This window comes from Phanerochaete carnosa (assembly GCF_000300595.1).
Source record: "Phanerochaete carnosa HHB-10118-sp unplaced genomic scaffold PHACAscaffold_5, whole genome shotgun sequence".
NCBI classification, from domain to species: domain Eukaryota; kingdom Fungi; phylum Basidiomycota; class Agaricomycetes; order Polyporales; family Phanerochaetaceae; genus Phanerochaete; species Phanerochaete carnosa.
In genome coordinates this window covers 1350584-1368625 of record NW_006767632.1, presented here as the reverse complement: position 1 = coordinate 1368625, position 18042 = coordinate 1350584, and the positions used below count along the sequence as shown (strand labels likewise).

Below are 18042 nucleotides of genomic sequence, written 5' to 3'. Positions count from 1 at the left end.
TTGCGACCACACTTCTCACATTTCTTGTCTAGGAGGGGCGCCTTCGAGACGCGCGCAATCTGAGTGCGGTTCGCGACGCGGCGCTGTTCCTCCTCGACAATCTTGGGCTTGATGAGCGCCGCTGTGAGCAGCGTAACATCAGTCTGCGTGGTGAGAATTGTACCAGCGATGGTCTGGTACGACTTTGGGAGAGCGTTTATCATGAGCAGGGCAAGAAGCTGAGGTTTTACTTCTATTCCCGCCGCGTTGACCTGGTTGGACTGCTCTGTGAGCGCGTCGAGTTGCGGGCCGAGCGCGGAGCTGTCAGAGAGCTGTGCATTGAACAGCTTCTGGAAGGCGACGAATGCGCCTACCGCTCCGGGTTTCTCGTAGCCGGCCTTGATCGCGGTCCATGCGTCCAGGGCCAAGAACTTGTCATCGACGAGATGACGAAGGTTCTGCGCGACGTAGAGCTGGATGATGCCCAGCGCCTTGTCGTTTTTCTCATCCCATGCAGCTTGAGCTAAGATTTCCGTAGCCGTGGGTGTACCTGTTGCAGCTATTGGTCTGGCAAGACCAGGGACTGGAACGGTCGCTGTGGAGCCGTATCCCTGGATCAAGTACCAGACGCCCTGGTAGCGCAGGAAGGCTCGGATCGCGTCGGACCACTTTTTATAGTTGGTTCCGTCGAATTGCGGGATGGTAGATGTGGCGAGCTTGGTAGGGTCAGAAGAGGATGACATTGTTATCGTGTACGAAGAGGAGGCGAGTGTATGCGTAGAGGGTTTCACGTTCTTTCGGAGTTAAACCGACGTCGTAAAAGAAATCACTGAGATCGAGCTCGTATGATTTGGCTCGTGTCGCTCGAAGTGATTCCCAATCTTCTTCCAAGAATGCGAGATCGTATGTCTGATTGATTGGTCTATAATATAGATCTTCCGCAATATCTTCCTGGTCGAGGTAACAAGCGTATGGTTCCGAATATGTGTCGGAGCTTGTGGGGAAGAAGAAATGGATTACGTCTTCGTCGTGGTTTGTTAACTCTGCAGTAGCGTTATAGCTCGGCGGTTGTTGAAATAGAACGTTCTTGTGAAAATAGAACGGGGTTAGCAACACTTCGACGTATTGTTCGTGTGCTGTTAATGCTTCCCAGTCTGTTTCTATGTCGTCTAGTATATTCAGTCGCTGTCTGAATTCTGCGACGGTTTCCTGTTTTGTCTCTACGGTTTCAGGTACCGTATCTGTCTCCTGAGAGGTAGTGATTGTGAACGCTGTTGAGCGAACCACTTATCCCAGCTAAGCCGATTTAGCCGAGAGGTGGATAGAGTTGGGATTGGACGAAGGAACCAGTTAAACTACGACTCTTGTTGTCGCTTAGGATAAACACACAGTAGTCAGGTTTCCGAGTAGAACTTTTCTCTGATTGTTACAATAGCGTTGTATACAAAGTATCTACTTGTTCTCGTAAAACCTAACCGCGTCAAAATATCCGTTCACGTAAACTGCGCTGAGCGCTTGTACAATCCGGGCTTTGTTCTTGCGTAGCCCTTTGAACGAGATATCCCCTATTTCTCTACACCCTAATTCCCACTTGCGCCACTCCTCGTATTTGACGACGTTGCAGACGTCCGCTAGGCAGCGCTTGATGCGCGTGAGCTGCTCGATGAGCCGGCGGAGATTGCGGACTCGATCGGAGTTGAGGTCGTCGAGCTCGAGAGTCTCGAAGACGTCGAGGCGTTTGAGCGTGCCGTCGAACTTCGGTGTGAAGATGCGGACGAGGTCGGCGGGAGTGTGCTTGTCGAAGTCGATGAGTATCGGCTTCGGGGCGATCGGCGTATGTGTTGCCGGTGGGATTGCAGCGAGACGCTGCTCGAGTGTCGGCTTAGACGGACCGGCGCGCGCCTGTTGGATTTCGCGTGCAGCTAGACGCTGCTCGAAGTCGGCCTTGTCGGTTGCGTAGCGCTCGCGGAACTGTTCGCGACGTAGACGCCTACCCTCGTGTGAGTTCGGAGGGAACGGGAGAGTGAGCGCTGGAGTCGGCGGGCGTAGTTCTTTGCCGCGGCGTTTACCGTACGGGACGGTCTCGACGGGGTCGTTGGCGTTGCCGGAGGCAGGCGCGTAGCCGGCGGAGTGCTTATACCGTTGGAAAACGGAGTGAGGGGGACGAGCGGGCAAATCCTTTGGCACTAGAAATTACGCAGGAGTGAACGCGTGAGCGCTCCGTCTGCCACTAGTACGCAACGAGACTTACTCGTAAACTGCGTGGATAAACTTTGTTAAAACTGGGTGAAGGGGACCGAGGTTTCCCGAGGGGTCTTCTTCAGCAATGAGACTAGTAGAGTGGGGGTAGAGTGGCCGTGAGGCCGGGGCTCATAACCTGTTAAAGTGCGACTGAACTCTTATCTTATTCTGTGCTACAAGGCCAGTATATATACATGAGAGTCAGGACTCCTGATACCGCTAAGGGACCTATGGTACTACCTGTATGTAAGCGTGTACAGTAAGCATGAGTAATCTAGTCCGTATTACTACAACATAATCGGGGGTCATGTGATGTATCCCCATTAGTCCGTACAGGGCAATGACGTAATCGCCCAGTTCTGACACTTTCTAGGGTACTTCTGTGGGAAAGTACCGCTGCCAGGCCTCAGGAGAAACTGCCCATCTTGTCGGACTACCCCCATCCCATATGCTCTTCTCAATCTCAGTAACCGCCGCAAGCGAGTCATAATGTAGCACATGGCTCGCACCAGGGCCTCTGCTCCGGTACACTATACTCTCCTGGTAACGCGATCATATGGCGTTGCGCCCGAGAGCCACTATACTCGGATGCCACACTCGGGCGTTGATGCATAGGCTATTAAGTCCCTCCATGCCCCAGGCTGCCATTTGCAGCATAAGCACAGGCCATGCTACGATTTCGTCCTGAAATGGTACTCAGGGTTCGCATATCGCGCTTCCAAAGCGTGAACAAGCCACGAGTGATTGGCCTAGCAATCAGGACGGCCACACCTCAGCTCGCAAAAGTATATATACCAGTACTTCCGAGCCCCCAGCTCCTCATCTCCCACCACTCCGATTCTAATCCCCCGTCACGGAATCCGCAATTAGCCCACCAACCCAACCAGAACAAATTGCTATTCGTCATGTGCACCACCATCACTCTTGCCGCTGTCAACGACACTACCGCGCCTTTCAATGCTGCACGTGCCACCAACTGCCAAGTTCCTGTGGACAATGGAGGCAGTGGCCAAGGGCCTCAATGCTGCCACTGTGGCTGGCGCGGCAAGCACGCTCCCACCTGCCCCTTCAAGTAGACTTGCGCCCTTCAAGGTATGTCGCACGTCTTCTGTCTTTGTACGAGAGGTGGCCTAAAATATAACCATGTAGCCTTGCTATCGACCATAACGCGTAGACGACTTCTTTTCAGCAAATGTCTGCATTCGTAAATTTGTACGCTGCGCTGCTACCATATCTGTCTTTCTATATAGTATGTTGTGTAATACTTTACCTGTGCTCTCTGCTCTGTACCAGATCGAAATGCGCAACCTTTCTACCCAGATGGTTCCGCGTGGCCCGTTTGTGTGCGTCGGCATCCGTGAATTGTAGTGCGCCACGAAGGTTTCGTGATCTACAGCGCCTGCCAAACCGGGCGCCTTCACTAAATTTCTTCTGCGGCAGGCGCTTACTGAATTCTTCATTTCGCTCTCCCTGGGACAGGACGATGGGGCGGCGCGCAAAGAACAAGCAGGGAAATCCCGAGCCTTTCGCAGAAGCCAACGGCCAGGCGGGCAGGCCCTCCGCGAAGAAACTTGGCAAGCGCAAGGCGAACGCAGACGATGCTGGGGGCGCCGCGAGCAAAAGGCCAACGAAGAAGCTGAAGGAGCAGGAGGCGAAGCTGGAGACGCAGAAGGGACATGCCAAGAAGGGTAATGAGAAGAAGGGCAGAACTGTGCCCAAGGCACCTGTCAAGAAGAAGCAGGAGGAGAGTGAGGACGAGGACGAGGATGAGGACGAGGTTATGGAGAGCGGAAGCAGTGAGGGCTGGGAGAATGTGGATGACGGCTACGACGTCAAGACTGAAGCAAGGTATGTCCCCATGTCTTTCTATGTCATGTTCTCATGTAATTTGTATGTGAAGATCATTGTTCCGCGACAGCGACGAGGAAGGGGGCCTCGAGAGTTTTACGGGCGATTTGGACGAGTTCAATGTGGAAGACGAAGACGACGAGTGCGTCTGCATCACTCATAAACTGTTTTGCATCTTCCTTAATCAGTGTCACAGGAATGAATCCCTTAGAGGACCGGTTCAAGAGCTTGACCTCGGCTCGGACGAGGAGGAAGAAGAGGAAGAAGAGGCGGTTCCCGTCCGCCTAAAAGGCAAGAAGTCCAAGCAGCAAGAGCGTCCTGCCAAGATTATACCTACTGGTTCAGACGACTCTGAAACTGACGAGGATGAGAACGACGAAGACGGCCCTATCACGATGGCGAACATGGAGGCTCGCTCACGAGCAATGGATGCCAAGGCAGCGCGTGACGCCGAGCTCGACGCCGAGGAGATGCGCCAAGCGGAGCTCGCCAGCGACCACGAGCCACCAGAAGACGACATGGATGGTGCTGAGGTTGAGGAGGGTGGCGAGTTTCAATTGCCGACTGCGGAAGAGCGGGAGGAGGAGAAGAAGGCGGGTGGCCCACAGGTCCATGTTGTACAGCGACGGATGCGGGAATGTGTTCGTATCCTGAACAACTTTAGAAAGCATGCGGCGAAAGGACGGTGCGTATCGTGTACTTCCCACGTTGGTTGCATAGCTAAATGCTAATGTATGCAGGTCAAGGTCAGAGTATGTGGCGCAGCTCATGTCTGACATTGCCAGCTACTACGGCTACAACGAGTTCCTCAGCGAGAAGCTGTTCCAGCTCTTTCCCGTCTCTGAGGCGATCGAGTTCTTCGAGGCGAACGAGGTTCCCCGTCCCGTCACTATCCGCACGAATACTCTCCGCGCCCGCAGACGAGACCTTGCGCAGGCCCTCATCAACCGTGGCGTGAATCTCGAGCCTATCGGCAAGTGGACCAACGTTGGCCTGCAAGTTTTCGAAAGCAGTGTGCCGATTGGCGCAACGCCTGAGTACCTTGCGGGGCACTACATGCTCCAAGCCGCATCGTCTTTCCTGCCCGTCATTGCGCTAGGTCCGCAACCAGGCGAGCGTGTTCTGGACATGGCGAGTGCGCCTGGAGGAAAGACGACGCACATGGCGGCTCTCATGCAGAACACGGGCGTCATCTTCGCCAACGAGCTGAACAAGGCGCGGACGAAGAGTCTCACGGCGAACGTACATCGGCTTGGATGCAAGAACGTCGTCGTATGCTCGTACGATGGTCGGGAGTTTCCGAAGGTGATGGGTGGGTTTGACCGTGTCCTCCTGGATGCGCCATGCAGTGGTACCGGTGTTATCAGCAAAGATGCCAGCGTCAAGACCAACAAAGTGCGTAGTCTAGGGTAAAACAGAGTTTCTGCGCGACGCTGAATCATCTCCGTGCAGACGGAGCGCGACTTCACCCTCCTCTCACACCTGCAGAAACAGCTCATCCTCTGCGCGATCGACAGCGTGCAGCCGGACTCGAAGACGGGCGGATACCTCGTGTACTCGACCTGTTCCGTGACGGTCGACGAGAACGAGGCGGTTGTCGACTACGCGCTGCGCAAGCGGCCGAACGTGAAGCTTGTCGAGACCGGGCTCGAGTTCGGCGTGCCGGGCTTCAAGAGCTACCGCGGCAAGACGTTCGACCCGCGCGTGAGCATGACGCGCCGCTTCTACCCGCATGTGCACAACATGGACGGCTTCTTCGTCGCCAAGTTCAAGGTCGAGAGGCGCACGAAGAAGGCTGCCGCGCAGTCCGCGGACGAGCCGGAGGGCGAGGCAGCGTCGGCGTTTGCGTTCGATGATGAGGCGGACAAGGCGATCATCGAGGGTACGTTTCCGCTCGTGGAGCTCATTATGCAAGAGACAGTGCTGACTGCACGTTCCCGCAGAGTCGAAGGAGGAATTGAAGCGGAAGAGCATGAAGGCCAAGGGCCTTCGCGTACGTGCTCGCGCAAAAGCTGCTTCTGCGGCATAAATCGTCGTCCGAATGCATCGGTTTCGTCTTACTTCACACCCCTGTTGGCGCGTGTCTGAGGCCTGGTACGGCGTCCGTGCGACGTAGCGCTCGCTCACCACTTGCACAGAAGCTGCACCGCAATGATCATCGTGAGCTCTGCGCACGGCGTCCGTTCTTTCATATACCCGAGGTTGTGTCATGTCACCGCCGCATCTCGCTCAGCGCCCTCGACCCTTACTTAAGCTCCGGGGCTGTACCCCGTCTTCAAGCGTCCGTTTCTTTAGCTGTTTTTGCAAAGTCCGACCGACGGCTAGTTGTGTGTCCGCTCGCCGGTCGCCGCTGCATTACATGTATTTCGGCACCGAACGCCGCTGAACGTTGCCCGCCGATACGTCACAATATCTTCCGCAGACTTGGACACAAATTTTTCGACGTCGTAATTCCCGGATCTGTTGAAATCTGGGCAAAAGTACATGATACGGAAAACACGATACGTATGGTACACTCCACGTTCGGGCGATGGAGGTGACGCGCAGAAGTCCGGTTCGCATGCACGTCGGAACTATCAGAAACAAAAAAAAAAACACTAAGTCTATCACAAACAAGGGGTGGTCCATGTCCAAAAATATGTGATGTAGCAGGAGGGTAGGTGTCTGGTGCATGTGATCGTTACAAGCTAGGCGCGATGCGCCGATCAAAGATTATCTCGGGTCTGTCGTCATTTATGGTCTATGGTGGATTTGCTTGACTTATCGCAAGCGTGCAATCGTCTAGTAGCGGGTGCCTCTGTAGCGTCTATTAATAACAAATGGGCGCATGTGGCGAAGGAGAGCGTACCGCGGCTTGCGTCTTCCCCTGAATAGCCCGACGCACACGCCCACGAGGGCTGCCCAAAGCGCGACAGTCGCGCCGAGGACCATCCACACCTGTGCAAACAGCGGAGATCAATCAGCCACTGGGCAGTTCGGGACGCGGAGAGACGTACAGCATTTCCCCATGCGCCTGTCACCGAGCCGTCCGTGTCTTTCTTGATGTCAGATTTGACGATGGCCACAAAGATCACGTCAACGAGGAAGACAACAGTCGTGAGAAGGGCGGTAAACAAGCCGACGCCAAGGGTGAGGAATGACGCCCCGCGCGAGAGGCCCGTGCGCCAGCGGACAATGAATAACGACGCGAGCAAGGTTAGGAAGCTAAAGCCACATGCTGTGGTGGATGACCTGTAAGCGTCTGGATAAACCGAGACCCTGGGGTCACGTACCGATTGGGTGGAGGACTAAGGCCGCAGTTAGAGCCTTGTTGATGGACTTCACGTTGACTCCGCTGGCGTTCAGCGCCGCTTGTACGTTGCTGTCAAAGGTGTAACCGAGTTTGGGATGTGAACAGGAGCCGGCACTGTCATCGTTCAGACCGACGATGCTTGAGGATCACAAGACAGGATAATAAGCGGTGCCGAAGAGATGCAGGGACCAGATATAAGTACATGCATGATATTGAATGGGACGTGAATGCGTCAGAGCTGATGGCGGATAAAGTGCGGAAAGAAGAGGTGCTTACGAGAGGTCAATTGTTGAGATGCAATACCCCCACACTCCAAAGCGCACGACACCAGAAGCAGCGGCGTCGAGCAAGCTGGTCGCGGCGTGCGCTGAGAGGCGAAAGAGATAGATGCTGTGGATGATGGGCACCGAGAGCGAGACGAGGAGTAGTAGCAGAAAAGCAGAGAACGTCAAGAACGGCGCGATTACCCAGAACATCGCGAGAATGGCTTCAAGGGTTGTCCCTGGGATGTAGAGCAGCCAGACGACTGGGTTATAAGGCGAGGGCAATGGGCACCACAGGAGGTGAGCCGCTGTGCATATAAGCTTCCATGGGTCGACCGGAGGTGGCGCTGGGCCTCATTGATTGTGGGGCATTGGGGAGAGTGTGTGTAAACCATGATGCTGAACTTGGAGCCAAACGACACGTGCAGGTGGTTGAGCGAGGAGGCAGACGTTGAGCAGGCTGAGGGAGCTGCGCGACATAAGAACTCGAGAATATTTCTTTTATGTTTAACGTCTTCTGATGAGACACGGGCTCAAAACAGGGTGCGTGGGAAAACAGAATAAGCGATTGGCCCGAGCGTCTGCCGTTCCCGTTGCCTGCGCAACGCCTCGTGTTCAAAGCGACTGAGAAGACGAGCTCATTCAGTTTGGCTTGCTCAGTCCGGGCTTGACGCGAAACCGCGCTGCGTGCTGGAGTTGCTTGAGGCGAAGGTGGATCGCAAAGTCAGACATTAAAGTGCTGACGGAGCTTGACTCCGCTGTGATTCGCGATCCGCGCTAGAACACGTCGGGGCCCTTCTGTCGGTCTTGCACCTGACGACAGCTGATGTCCCACCATACAAACCTTTTTTTTGCTCTACCATGCAGCACGGCCAAAAGAAATTCAGAAAAAATCAAAAACAACCCAGAGTCCGTGCTGAGCAACCCTAAGCGGTCGTAGAGTAGCCCGGAGGGCCTACGAGGGTAGTCGAGTCACAGTCTGTGTTGTCAATACGAGACGGGAGATGGCCGAAAGGGGATCTAGCGTGTGAGATGCGTTGTTTCGCTTTGTTTGTGACCTGCACGTTTTGGGATAAGTAGGACGCCGTGTTCTCGCTCGTTTCCCTATCTCTTCCTCTCTCGTCTCGCTCTTTCTTACCTCAGGCATAGGCCAGCCCTGCCCGTCTCTCTCTTCTCAGCCCATTCCCATTATCGTGCGTGTTTTTCTTCCTAGTCTCCTCACTCTCCTCTTTTCACCCACCGTGCTCGTCGCGACGCTTTCATAACGACCCTCTTTGTTGTCGCAGACCAGCTCCAGCTAACGCGTTTTTTCGCATCTAGCTCACGACACTTCCTTAGTTTATCGTAATGTCTGCACCTGCTGAGACCGTTGCTGCTGCTCCCGTCGAGGAGATCAAGCCCACCGAGACACCCGCCGCTGAGCCCGCTCCTGCTGCTCTCGCTGCTGAGGAGCCCAAATCTGAAGAGACCGCTCCCGCTACCACTGAAGCTCCCAAGGAGGACGCCCAGGTAGATGTGAGCATTCATATGTCGCGTGACATACCTTTAGACATGTCTGACATAGTCTTCCAGGAGCCCGCTGCTGAGACTGCTGCTGCTCCCACAGAAGGGGCTGTCGAGACCCCTGCCGCTCCAGCTGAACCCGCTGCTGCCACCGAGGAGGCTAAACCTGTATGTGATTTTTCTTCTTCTATGGCCACAGGGTGTGCTCACCCTCAGTACAGGCTGAGGAGGCTCCCAAGAAGGAAGAGAAGTCGGACAGGCCAAAGAGCCCCGGTATCCTCGCCAAGCTTCTTGCCCCCTTCAAGAACGGTGAGAAGAAGGTGAAGGAGAGAATTGATAAGAAGAAGACCGAGAAGAAGGAAGAGGTATGTACTTACACCATATGGCATGAATCGCACTCATAAATTGCTATCTTAGCCTACTCCCGCTACCGCCCCGGCTGCCGAGGAGACTTCCAAGGAGGCTGCTCCCGCCGAGGAGACCGCTGAGGCGCCTGCTGAGGTTACTCCCGCCCCCGCCGAGGAGGCTGCTGCGACTACTGAGCCCGTGAAGGAGACGTGAGTGATAATTTATTTGCTATAACATGCCGCATGTTGACACTTATCCCCAGCGAGACTGCTACTCCCGCTGCTGAGGAGCCAAGGGCCGAAGCTGCTCCCATTGAGGCACCGCCTGCCCTCTCGGTTGAGACTCCCAAAGAGGAGAAGGTATGTTGGCGCCCTATCAATCTGTTATCATGACGACTGATCGGGTCACCTGGTAGAAGGAGGAGAAGCCCAAGTCTCCCAAGGTTGGCCGCCGCCTGTCTGCGCGTGTCGGTGACTTCTTCAAGCCCAGACACAAGGAGCCTGCTGTCCCTGCTAAGGTCACCGAGGCCGAGGATGATGCTCCTCCCAAGATTGAGGAACCTGCTCCCGTCGCGCCCCTGGAGAACCCTGCGGACCAGGAGACTGTGCCCGCACCCGCTGCCGAGGCACCAGCATCACCCGAGGAGCCCAAGGTTGAGGCCCCTGCTGTTGCGCCCCATGCTGCCGCGCCCCAGGTCGCTGCTGCCGCATAGGCGCTATATACCTGCGATGCGCTTTCTTTCTCCTTTCTTGTTGATGACCCTTCACGACTGTCCCATCGCTCTAATGCCCATTCCTCTCAAGTTCGCAGCTTATCTTTGGTTTTCCGGAACTTGCCTTGCGATTCCCCCCTTTTTTATATCAAGTCGCCGCTGTTCCCCATGCCTTCTCTTTACCATTATTCGCTCACCGCTCTTACTTTACGACGACGGGTTATTACAACGGCGACGCTACCGGTGCATGTTTTATAGTAGCATCGGAGGGTCTGTCTGTTGGCGCTGTTTTCTTTTTATGATGATCGTACGCTCACCTACTAGGCACGTAACTCGCGCATCCGTTTGTCAGTCACTCCTAATAGTTTGCGATTTGGCGATACTCTGCCTATTGAATACCCTCATCTTTTTTCACACTGCATCGTGCCGCATGTCCCATGGTATCGCTTGTGTACTCTGTTGTTTTCATATGCTCGTGTAAGTCTCATTTGGCGCGGATGTGAAGTGATGGCTGTTCCGGCCGAACGTGTGTGGTGTAACTTGATCAGTGTGCATGCATGTTCTCTGACACTCCGTGCCAGGGGATTATGGATGTTACATACATAGAAAATCCGAAACAATCCAAGCTGTAACATGTATGGAAATGCTAGTTACTGTACAGATCTACCATAATTTTGCAGACACGAGACACGGTTGCGACTACATGTACACGGGCGGTACAGCAGTTCGTGGGTATATGTACAATACAAGTCACTGAAAAGGTCCGAGTCACGACGCAGACGATGAAGAAGGCCCCATAGGAAGATTGAACATCGTCGGTATCTCATCCCATATCTCCTGCCGTACCCGCAGCAGTTCACTCCGTATGTGCCGTGCGCACGCCCCGCAGAGCTGGTAGTTGGGAATGACGTTGACCAGGTGCCGCGTCGCCTGGAGCGGGTCGAACGGGCGTGTGCGTCCGGGGCCCTCAAGCAGGAACTGGCGACGGCAGTTGCCGCGCTCGCGTTCACAGTGGTAGACGTCGACGCACTCGGCGGTGCCGAGGTACGACGTGAGGCAGTCCTCGATGTCGCTGAGCCACTCGTCGAGCTTCGTGCGCCCGCGAAGGAAGCGCATCAGGTTCGCGCGGTCGAGCAGCGTCCAGCGCGCGGTGCGCCCGCCGTTCGCGAGCGCGCACTGGTGCTCCCACGCCGCCGCGGCGTCGCCCGCGTCGCGGAACTCGTCCCAGTCCGCACTCGGATCGATGATCGCGAGCTGGTAGAACGCGGCGGGGAGCACGCCCGCGAGGCCAAACTCGACCGCGAGGCGGATCGCGGACGCCGGCTCTGGGTACGAGTCGTCGACGTACGGGCTCCGGCACGGGCCCGTGCCGTCCGAGGTCTGATCCATGATCATAGATGGGGCGGCGTGCTTGAGCTCGCGCGCGTGCGCGATTGAGGCCTGCAGGTAGTCCCACTCCTGTAGCGTCTGTGGCCAGTCGGACTGGATGCACTGCATGATGATCTTCCGGAGAGGGTCCATGCCGTATTTGGTCGCAAGGCGGAGAACGCCCATGGCGCGTAGCGGCGAGCTCGGATCAAGCCTTTGGAGTGACACCGTACTACAAAGACGTCCACTGGCTCATCAGCACCGTACAGCCGCGCCCCGACGTCTTTAATTAAGAAACTCACACGGTGTTGTAGAGGAGTTCAAGAAGGTTGGCAAGCTCAGTAGCATCGTCCGACAAACGTAGCACCGGTGCTCCCTCAAAAACCTCCGTCATGTTACCCGTTGGTGGAGACGATAGCAATTCGCGGAAGACGGGCGAGCTGCGGGTGAGGTATACTCTGTCGATTCGAAAGGCGAGGACGTCGCCGTTGGCCTTGGGTGCGCAGAGGACGATATCTCCATCGGGGAAGTAGAGGGAGGGGTGTCGTTCGAAGACGGGGCTGCCAGTACGCTCCATGTGGTGAGATTGCCACCACGGCCGACGTAGTGGATGGGAAGGACGGGTATTCTGCGTTGCTGGAATCCGTGGAGAGGTGTCGGAGAGGAGGGGGCCATGAAGTATTCGCATCCACGGTGGTCAATAAATACGGGGCGCATTGGGAAACCGCGGCCGCGCTTAACAGTGCGCTCGAGAGGTACAAAGAGCTAATCTGGACGGCTACCGAGCGCTAGAGCAGGCACTGCCGCCCGTCAACCTCTCCCGTGAAGGCTTCGGAGGGCGCTTCAGTCAGGGTCGGCGGCGTGGAGGGCGTCATATCAGGCGCCGCAGACGCCTCCAGGGCACAGCAGATGAGATCGCCCGCACGCTGCAGGCTTCGAACGCACTGCGTTGCGTAGAGGACAGCGCCGGCGAACCAAGCGCAACACACTCGCAGGGCGCGGGCACGGCATCTGAGGAGATCTCCATTCCCGCGCGTCGCCCGATTCCAGCACAAACGCGAACACCGCGGCGGTGGCTGCGTCTCGCGCGCCTCGCAGCCGCCACAATATCCCTGTGACCCTGGCTGGCCTGCTGTTTGAGACAGGCGTCCGGAGTCGCTCAAGGTTCGTCAGAATTCAGCTCGGCGTATGCAGCAAAAAATCGCTCAATCACCAGGTTGGGGCGACCAATCTTTGGTCTGCGACCGAGGAGTCCGACCCTGGAGGGAAAGCACCGTGTGCCACGGTCGCCTTAATGCCAGGCTCCCGTGGCCCCGCCCGCACTGGGCCTTCAAATAGTGGGCTGACTTCTCGCCCTTCCCAGCGCGGGTCACAGGAGTGCCGCCGGACATGTGCGCCAAGATTCCCGCGTCAGTGTGCGCCCAACCACGGGCAACGGAGATGCATGGCGGCACAATAAGCACCTGATAGACTCTTCTTGCGACTCGAGCAGGGTCCCTCGCGCCAATCTGGAACAGGGCGTGGACGACGACATACGCCTGGCGCCGCCGCCGCCGCTTTGCGTAAAGACCGGTCGATGGTGACGCTGTCGCTTCGCCGCCGGTGGGAGACCGTGATGGAGACGCGTGCAGTGCACCATCGGCGTGTTCGAGGGCGAGGACAAGCCGACACCCGCAGCGCGCCTCGGCCAAGCGCCTGGGCGGGCAGATTGCCACAAAAGGCAGCCGCGATCAGTACGCGATCGACGCCTGATATTAGGCGCCTGATACCCGAGTCAAAGCGTGGCGCCTACTGGAAAACGTATCTGCACTCATTACCGCCTGCACAAGAATGCCTCCAAAATCGTCCGCGAGCAAGGACAAAAACCTCGCCGGAGAAGAGGACGACCTACAGGCGGTCATCCTCGCCGACAGCTTCAACACTCGATTCCGGCCCTTGACCCTCGGCAAACCGAGAGTAAGCATCCCCGTCCCTCCGCGTGCTCTCAGTGTTCAACGAACCATGGCAGTGTCTGCTCCCAGTTTGCAACGCGACGCTGCTCGACTGGACGTTTGAGAGTCTGGTGCTTGCTGGCGTGCACGAGATCTTTGTCATCTGCCGGTCCTACCCCGAACAGGTCAAGAGTGCCATCCAGTATGCCCTCGCTGTGCCCTCGCCCTGTATGGCCGCCTACTGATGCCGCGCGCTACTTTTCGCGTCTTAGAGCCTCAAAATGGTCTGAGCCGACCGCAGGGATCAAGATTGTGCCGATTATCACCTCTAAAGAGACCTTCACTCCCGGAGACGCCATGCGTGACATCTATACCCATGGGATTATCAAGTCTGACTTCGTGCTGGTCATGGGCGATCTGGTCAGCAATGTACGGATAGACGAGGTCGTCCGGATACACAGAGAACGCAGAAGAGTCAACAAGGACGCAATCATGACCATGGTGGTCAAGGAAAGCGGCGCGGTGCACCGGACAAGGTGCGCTCTTCCCGTCCGGAATGTTCTTGCCGCGCTCACAGACGCTGTGAGCCAGGTCAAGAGCAGATTATGGCGTCTTTGTGCTCGATTCTCAAACTTCCCAGTGCTTGCATTACGAAGCCGCCGTGGGCTACCCACCCACGAGACGTGTGCGGATCCCCCGTGATGTGCTTGCCGAGCATCCGGAGGTCGAAATTCGCAACGATCTTATCGACTGCTGCATAGACGTCTGCTCCGTTGAGGTGCGCTATTTCATCAGAACGCTCATTCCCGATATCCGCTCTCAAATTGACAGCCGGCGTTTATGCCTAGGTTCCCTCGCTATTCCAAGACAATTTCGATTACGGTGACATTCGGCGAGACTTCGTACACGGTGTCCTGACCTCGGATCTTCTCATGAAAGATATTTATTGTTGTGTCATCAAAGAGGGGTACGCTTCCCGCGTGTCAGACACACGGAGCTACGACTCTGTCAGGTATGTTACGTTCTGAATGTTGCATTGAAATCTTTCCTGACGAGATCACCGCAGCAAAGACATACTGTCGCGATGGACGTTCCCACTCGTGCCGGACGACAACCATCCCGGCGGTCACGCTTACGAATATCTGCGCGGAAACACCTACATCGCGAAGGATAACTCTGTCGTTCTATCCCGGTAAGTCCTCGAGCGCCTGCGCTTCTCAAGATTCCCGTCGACGCCCGCCTCGGACGCTCGCGCCGTCGCTAACTGCGCTTGCGTCTCTCCAGAACGTGCAAAGTTAACGCAAACACGCTTATCGGCGCGCACACGACCGTCTCGCCCGGTGCCGTCATCACCGCGAGCGTCATCGGCCAGCGCTGCACCATCGGTCCGAACGTCACCCTCTCGCGCGCTTATGTGTTCGATGATACGCACATCGACGCCGACACTGCTGTGGAGCAAAGTATTATTGGCAGAGGCGTCCGCATTGGCGAGGGCAGCAATATTGAGCGCGGGTGCCTTGTCGGTGATGGCGTCATTCTCGGAAAGGGCGCGCGTCTAAGGTCGTTTGAAAGGGTGTCGAGACGGAGAGGGGATACAGAGGACGAAGAGAGTGACGAGGAGTGGGAAGAGGTCGAGAAGAGTACGTTGCTGTGCTTGCACCACTGCAGCCTGCGCGCTGACATCTGCCTTTCAGGCCAAGGCGACAATACCGCCATCCTGGGTCAAGGCTCAAAAGCCATTGTATGGCCGAGAGGTCCGTCCGATGATGACGAGGAGCTGGAGGAGGTTGAGCGCTTCAACAATCAACGGCTGATACGGATTGGTATGTTTCCGCCATGTTCGGCGACAAGAGACGCCACTAAACAGGTTAATTGTTCCTAGGAGACACCGCAGCGGATCTATTCGCCCAAGCAGAGGCCGACGAATCGGACTCTTCAGAGGACGAAGGGGAAGAGAGCGACGTCTCCTCCTTCGCACCGCTCTCACGCACTTCGTCATTCTCCTCCGTCTCGAACGTCGCCACTGCGACGCAGTCGAGCATCGCCGCGCTCTCAACGGCTGCGGCGGAGAGCGAGTTCCAGGCGGAGGTGACGCAGTCGCTCGACCGCGCGTTCGCGGAGGGGCACAGCGTCGAGAACGCCGCGGTCGAGCTCAAGACGCTCCGCATGGCGAGCAACGTCGACCTGCGCAAGGTCCGCGAGGCGGTCGTCGCCGCGATCGTCGAGCGCATACCCGCCGAGGGCGAGCTCGCCGTCCAGAGGCGCGAGACCGTGCGGCTCGTCGAGCGCTGGGGGCCGCTCATCAACCAGATTGGCGGTGTGGACCCGGTGGAGACCGTCGAAATCCTCCAGGTACGCCTCCGCCCTTGGTTCTTTGTAGTCAGGAACCCGAACGTTGATTTCGTTCCTGTTTTTTGTTTTGTTTTGTTTCTGCAGTACCATTGTGCGAAGTCGCCTCGGATCCAGATATTTGGCCCGGTCCTTGCTGCGCTCTACCAGGACGATATCGTGGACGAGGACGACATCCGAGAATGGCATGTAAGCCCCGCTGCCAAGGGTGAAGGTGTCAAGTCGACCTCAGTTCTTGAGGGAGTGAGGTACTGTTGGGTTGTGGGTCAGAAACTAATTGAGCAGTTTGATGCTCAGGAGAGCGAAGAGGAGAGTGAGGAAGGAGACGAAGAATGAAAATATGCGGCGTTGTATAGATAGATGCTCCTTGCTGTCCTGCGGCTCACTTAAGAGCAACGACGCATTTGGACAAGCCCGAGAGTACCGCCGGCAGAAGCATAGAAGATCAGGCACAAGCTCAGACGGGGACGTTGTGGAGTCTGCTACAGGCATTAAATCGTTTCCGACCTCGGACGAACGAGAGTGCGTAATCGTCCATGGGCAACCCAAGGGTATATCGATTACATACAACGCTGGGCTATCTATTACAGAAGAAAGTAAGGTCATGAAAATATGGTACGTGTACAATGCGAACGGAAGAGCGAAGCATGAAGTCGTGAATGTACAGCAAAAGGGCTTCGAGTGACTTAGGGGTCACTACGCGACTAATACTTGAGGATGATGTACAGTGCGTGGATGATTCCAGGACTAAAGGGACAGTTAGAAAGGATGAGCTCGCGTTTAGCTCTTCGAATGCTTACATATAACCCAGGATTGTCTGGAGGAAGAGTCAGCCCCTGGACTTCGACATTTGTAGGAGAGACGTACCAGCAGGATGTTAATGCAGAGATCGGCGCCGCATCCACGCTCGAGGAAGACACCGAGTGGTGGCAGGACGATGGCCAAGCTGGAGGAGTGTACAGTCAGTAGGCCGCACGTTGAACGAAATATAGGTCACTAACATGATCTACAAGAGGAGGCGTTGAGCAGTCTGCATCCAGTATAACCAACATTGGCAAACGTACCTTGCAAATGTCAGAACCGGTGAAAGGCATGTTGCTCAGCTGGTTGTGGCGCGAAAGGTCGGAGGGGGTAAAGAAGGCAGGGGTGAGTGCGGGCTTGTGGGGGTGAAACGGATTCGGAGGACTTTATAAGGGTGCGGGCGAAGTCGTTGGAGTCCGACGTACACACCCGCTGTAGCGGTCTGACGTCAGCACCCGCCCCGGATTTCACCGCACTGCCTGCCGCTCATGCCGCCCCATGCTCTCACACCGCCCACGGCCGCGCCAACGTCCCCTTCGGCCTTCAGCGCGTCGAGCAACCACCAGTACCCGACGCGTACGCTGCTCACCATGACGGCTGACAACTATCCCGAAGACCTGCTCCGTTAGCAGCCGCACCGAGTCCGCTCACAAGCGGGGTGTCTTGCTTCAGGCCAAGACCTCTATTTCCGCGCCGAGCTCACACGTGCAGCAGACGAGGCTAGAGGCATCGCAAGCAATGACATCAACCCTGAGTCAGCCTATCCAGAACTCAAGCCATTCCGACTCCGCACAGGGATGGCACAGCTTATCATCCGGGCAAGTTCGTATGGCCCATCGACTACGCCGGCACTGAGCTCGTCCAACTTTCTACAGCCAGCCAGACATGCGCAAGTGATCTATCCCGCAGTAGACAACACTGCCAGGCGTGTGCGCAGCCAGTAGCTGCAGTGTGCCCGCAGCTGAGGATCCCATTTCCGAGTACTTGCGGTCAACGTCCGCGGCAGTGCACACCTCGCTTCGATTTCGACCTGTCCACCCGCCACAGGACCGACTCCGAGTGTCGCTAGCGCGCCGTTATTGTCGCACTCGGTGCCGTTGGTCCTTGGCGTTCATACATATTCGGCCGCAAGTGCGCTCTGGAACTCCGAGCGCCAGGATGGTGTCTCATGCTCCCCTTCCCATGAACCAAGGACAAGCAGTGTAATTCGATCCGTTGCAAAATACAGCCGTTGTAATTTGGTGCTGACCGCATTGCCAGAGGTGATGTTATGTCCTCCGGGGAGTGTATTGGGTCTCTTATGACTTCGAACTGTCGGCGAGTCAAAAGGGAATTAATACATCCTCCGGAGATACATGCCATCCCTATCATCGTATCTGATATCGGACAATCCTCGCTCGAGCCTGT

General features: G+C 56.3%; 7 protein-coding genes across 7 annotated transcripts; 3 read left to right on the top strand and 4 right to left on the bottom strand.

Moving 5' to 3' along the window:
* Nucleotides 1-1431: 1431 nt before the first annotated feature.
* On the bottom strand, nt 1432-2644 carry PHACADRAFT_195409 (uncharacterized protein; the record flags this gene model as incomplete). The annotated part of the gene is made up of 2 exons (XM_007395643.1): nt 1432-2165; nt 2638-2644. 2 exons carry the CDS (start codon nt 2642-2644, stop codon nt 1432-1434), a joined length of 741 nt encoding a protein of 246 aa, XP_007395705.1.
* A 97-nt stretch (nt 2645-2741) lies between these two features.
* Nucleotides 2742-3318, top strand: PHACADRAFT_255967 (uncharacterized protein). The gene has a single exon (XM_007395642.1). It carries the CDS (start codon nt 2910-2912, stop codon nt 3294-3296), a length of 387 nt encoding a protein of 128 aa, XP_007395704.1. The 5' UTR covers nt 2742-2909; the 3' UTR covers nt 3297-3318.
* Nucleotides 3319-3696: 378 nt separating this feature from the next.
* Nucleotides 3697-6236, top strand: PHACADRAFT_255965 (uncharacterized protein). The gene is made up of 6 exons (XM_007395641.1): nt 3697-4068; nt 4121-4210; nt 4265-4753; nt 4809-5463; nt 5521-5950; nt 6012-6236. Exons 1-6 carry the CDS (start codon nt 3704-3706, stop codon nt 6095-6097), a joined length of 2115 nt encoding a protein of 704 aa, XP_007395703.1. The 5' UTR covers nt 3697-3703; the 3' UTR covers nt 6098-6236.
* A 305-nt stretch (nt 6237-6541) lies between these two features.
* On the bottom strand, nt 6542-7979 carry PHACADRAFT_255963 (uncharacterized protein). The gene is made up of 5 exons (XM_007395640.1): nt 7637-7979; nt 7341-7498; nt 7065-7285; nt 6917-7005; nt 6542-6865 (listed from the first exon to the last, which is right to left on the bottom strand). The coding sequence occupies exons 1-5, from the start codon at nt 7834-7836 to the stop codon at nt 6850-6852; spliced, it is 684 nt and encodes a 227-aa protein (XP_007395702.1). The 5' UTR covers nt 7837-7979; the 3' UTR covers nt 6542-6849.
* Nucleotides 7980-9866: 1887 nt separating this feature from the next.
* PHACADRAFT_255961 (uncharacterized protein) lies at nt 9867-11838 on the bottom strand. The gene has a single exon (XM_007395639.1). The coding sequence runs from the start codon at nt 11738-11740 to the stop codon at nt 10955-10957; it is 786 nt and encodes a 261-aa protein (XP_007395701.1). The 5' UTR covers nt 11741-11838; the 3' UTR covers nt 9867-10954.
* Nucleotides 11839-12274, bottom strand: PHACADRAFT_255959 (uncharacterized protein). The gene has a single exon (XM_007395638.1). It carries the CDS (start codon nt 12129-12131, stop codon nt 11853-11855), a length of 279 nt encoding a protein of 92 aa, XP_007395700.1. The 5' UTR covers nt 12132-12274; the 3' UTR covers nt 11839-11852.
* A 3-nt stretch (nt 12275-12277) lies between these two features.
* PHACADRAFT_120708 (uncharacterized protein) lies at nt 12278-17305 on the top strand. The gene is made up of 9 exons (XM_007395637.1): nt 12278-13510; nt 13563-13687; nt 13758-14021; nt 14077-14263; nt 14334-14497; nt 14552-14677; nt 14770-15308; nt 15368-15837; nt 15922-17305. Exons 1-9 carry the CDS (start codon nt 13385-13387, stop codon nt 16168-16170), a joined length of 2250 nt encoding a protein of 749 aa, XP_007395699.1. The 5' UTR covers nt 12278-13384; the 3' UTR covers nt 16171-17305.
* Nucleotides 17306-18042: the final 737 nt, after the last annotated feature.

Bases quoted from the DNA above. Each gene is read 5' to 3' on its own strand.
- PHACADRAFT_255961 (XM_007395639.1), bottom strand. From the start codon at position 11,740: ATGGGCGTTCTCCGCCTTGCGACCAAATACGGCATGGACCCTCTCCGG.
- PHACADRAFT_255965 (XM_007395641.1), top strand. From the start codon at position 3,704: ATGGGGCGGCGCGCAAAGAACAAGCAGGGAAATCCCGAGCCTTTCGCA. The intron at 4,211-4,264 runs GTGCGTCTGCAT...TCAGTGTCACAG, and splicing joins GTGGAAGACGAAGACGACGA to GAATGAATCCCTTAGAGGAC. The intron at 4,754-4,808 runs GTGCGTATCGTG...TAATGTATGCAG, and splicing joins AAGCATGCGGCGAAAGGACG to GTCAAGGTCAGAGTATGTGG.
- PHACADRAFT_255967 (XM_007395642.1), top strand. From the start codon at position 2,910: ATGGTACTCAGGGTTCGCATATCGCGCTTCCAAAGCGTGAACAAGCCA.
- PHACADRAFT_255959 (XM_007395638.1), bottom strand. From the start codon at position 12,131: ATGGAGCGTACTGGCAGCCCCGTCTTCGAACGACACCCCTCCCTCTAC.
- PHACADRAFT_120708 (XM_007395637.1), top strand. From the start codon at position 13,385: ATGCCTCCAAAATCGTCCGCGAGCAAGGACAAAAACCTCGCCGGAGAA. The intron at 14,264-14,333 runs GTGCGCTATTTC...GTTTATGCCTAG, and splicing joins TAGACGTCTGCTCCGTTGAG to GTTCCCTCGCTATTCCAAGA. The intron at 14,498-14,551 runs GTATGTTACGTT...AGATCACCGCAG, and splicing joins CGGAGCTACGACTCTGTCAG to CAAAGACATACTGTCGCGAT.
- PHACADRAFT_255963 (XM_007395640.1), bottom strand. From the start codon at position 7,836: ATGTTCTGGGTAATCGCGCCGTTCTTGACGTTCTCTGCTTTTCTGCTA. The intron at 7,286-7,340 runs GTACGTGACCCC...CATCCACCACAG, and splicing joins CTTAGTCCTCCACCCAATCG to CATGTGGCTTTAGCTTCCTA. The intron at 7,006-7,064 runs GTACGTCTCTCC...CTGTTTGCACAG, and splicing joins CAGGCGCATGGGGAAATGCT to GTGTGGATGGTCCTCGGCGC.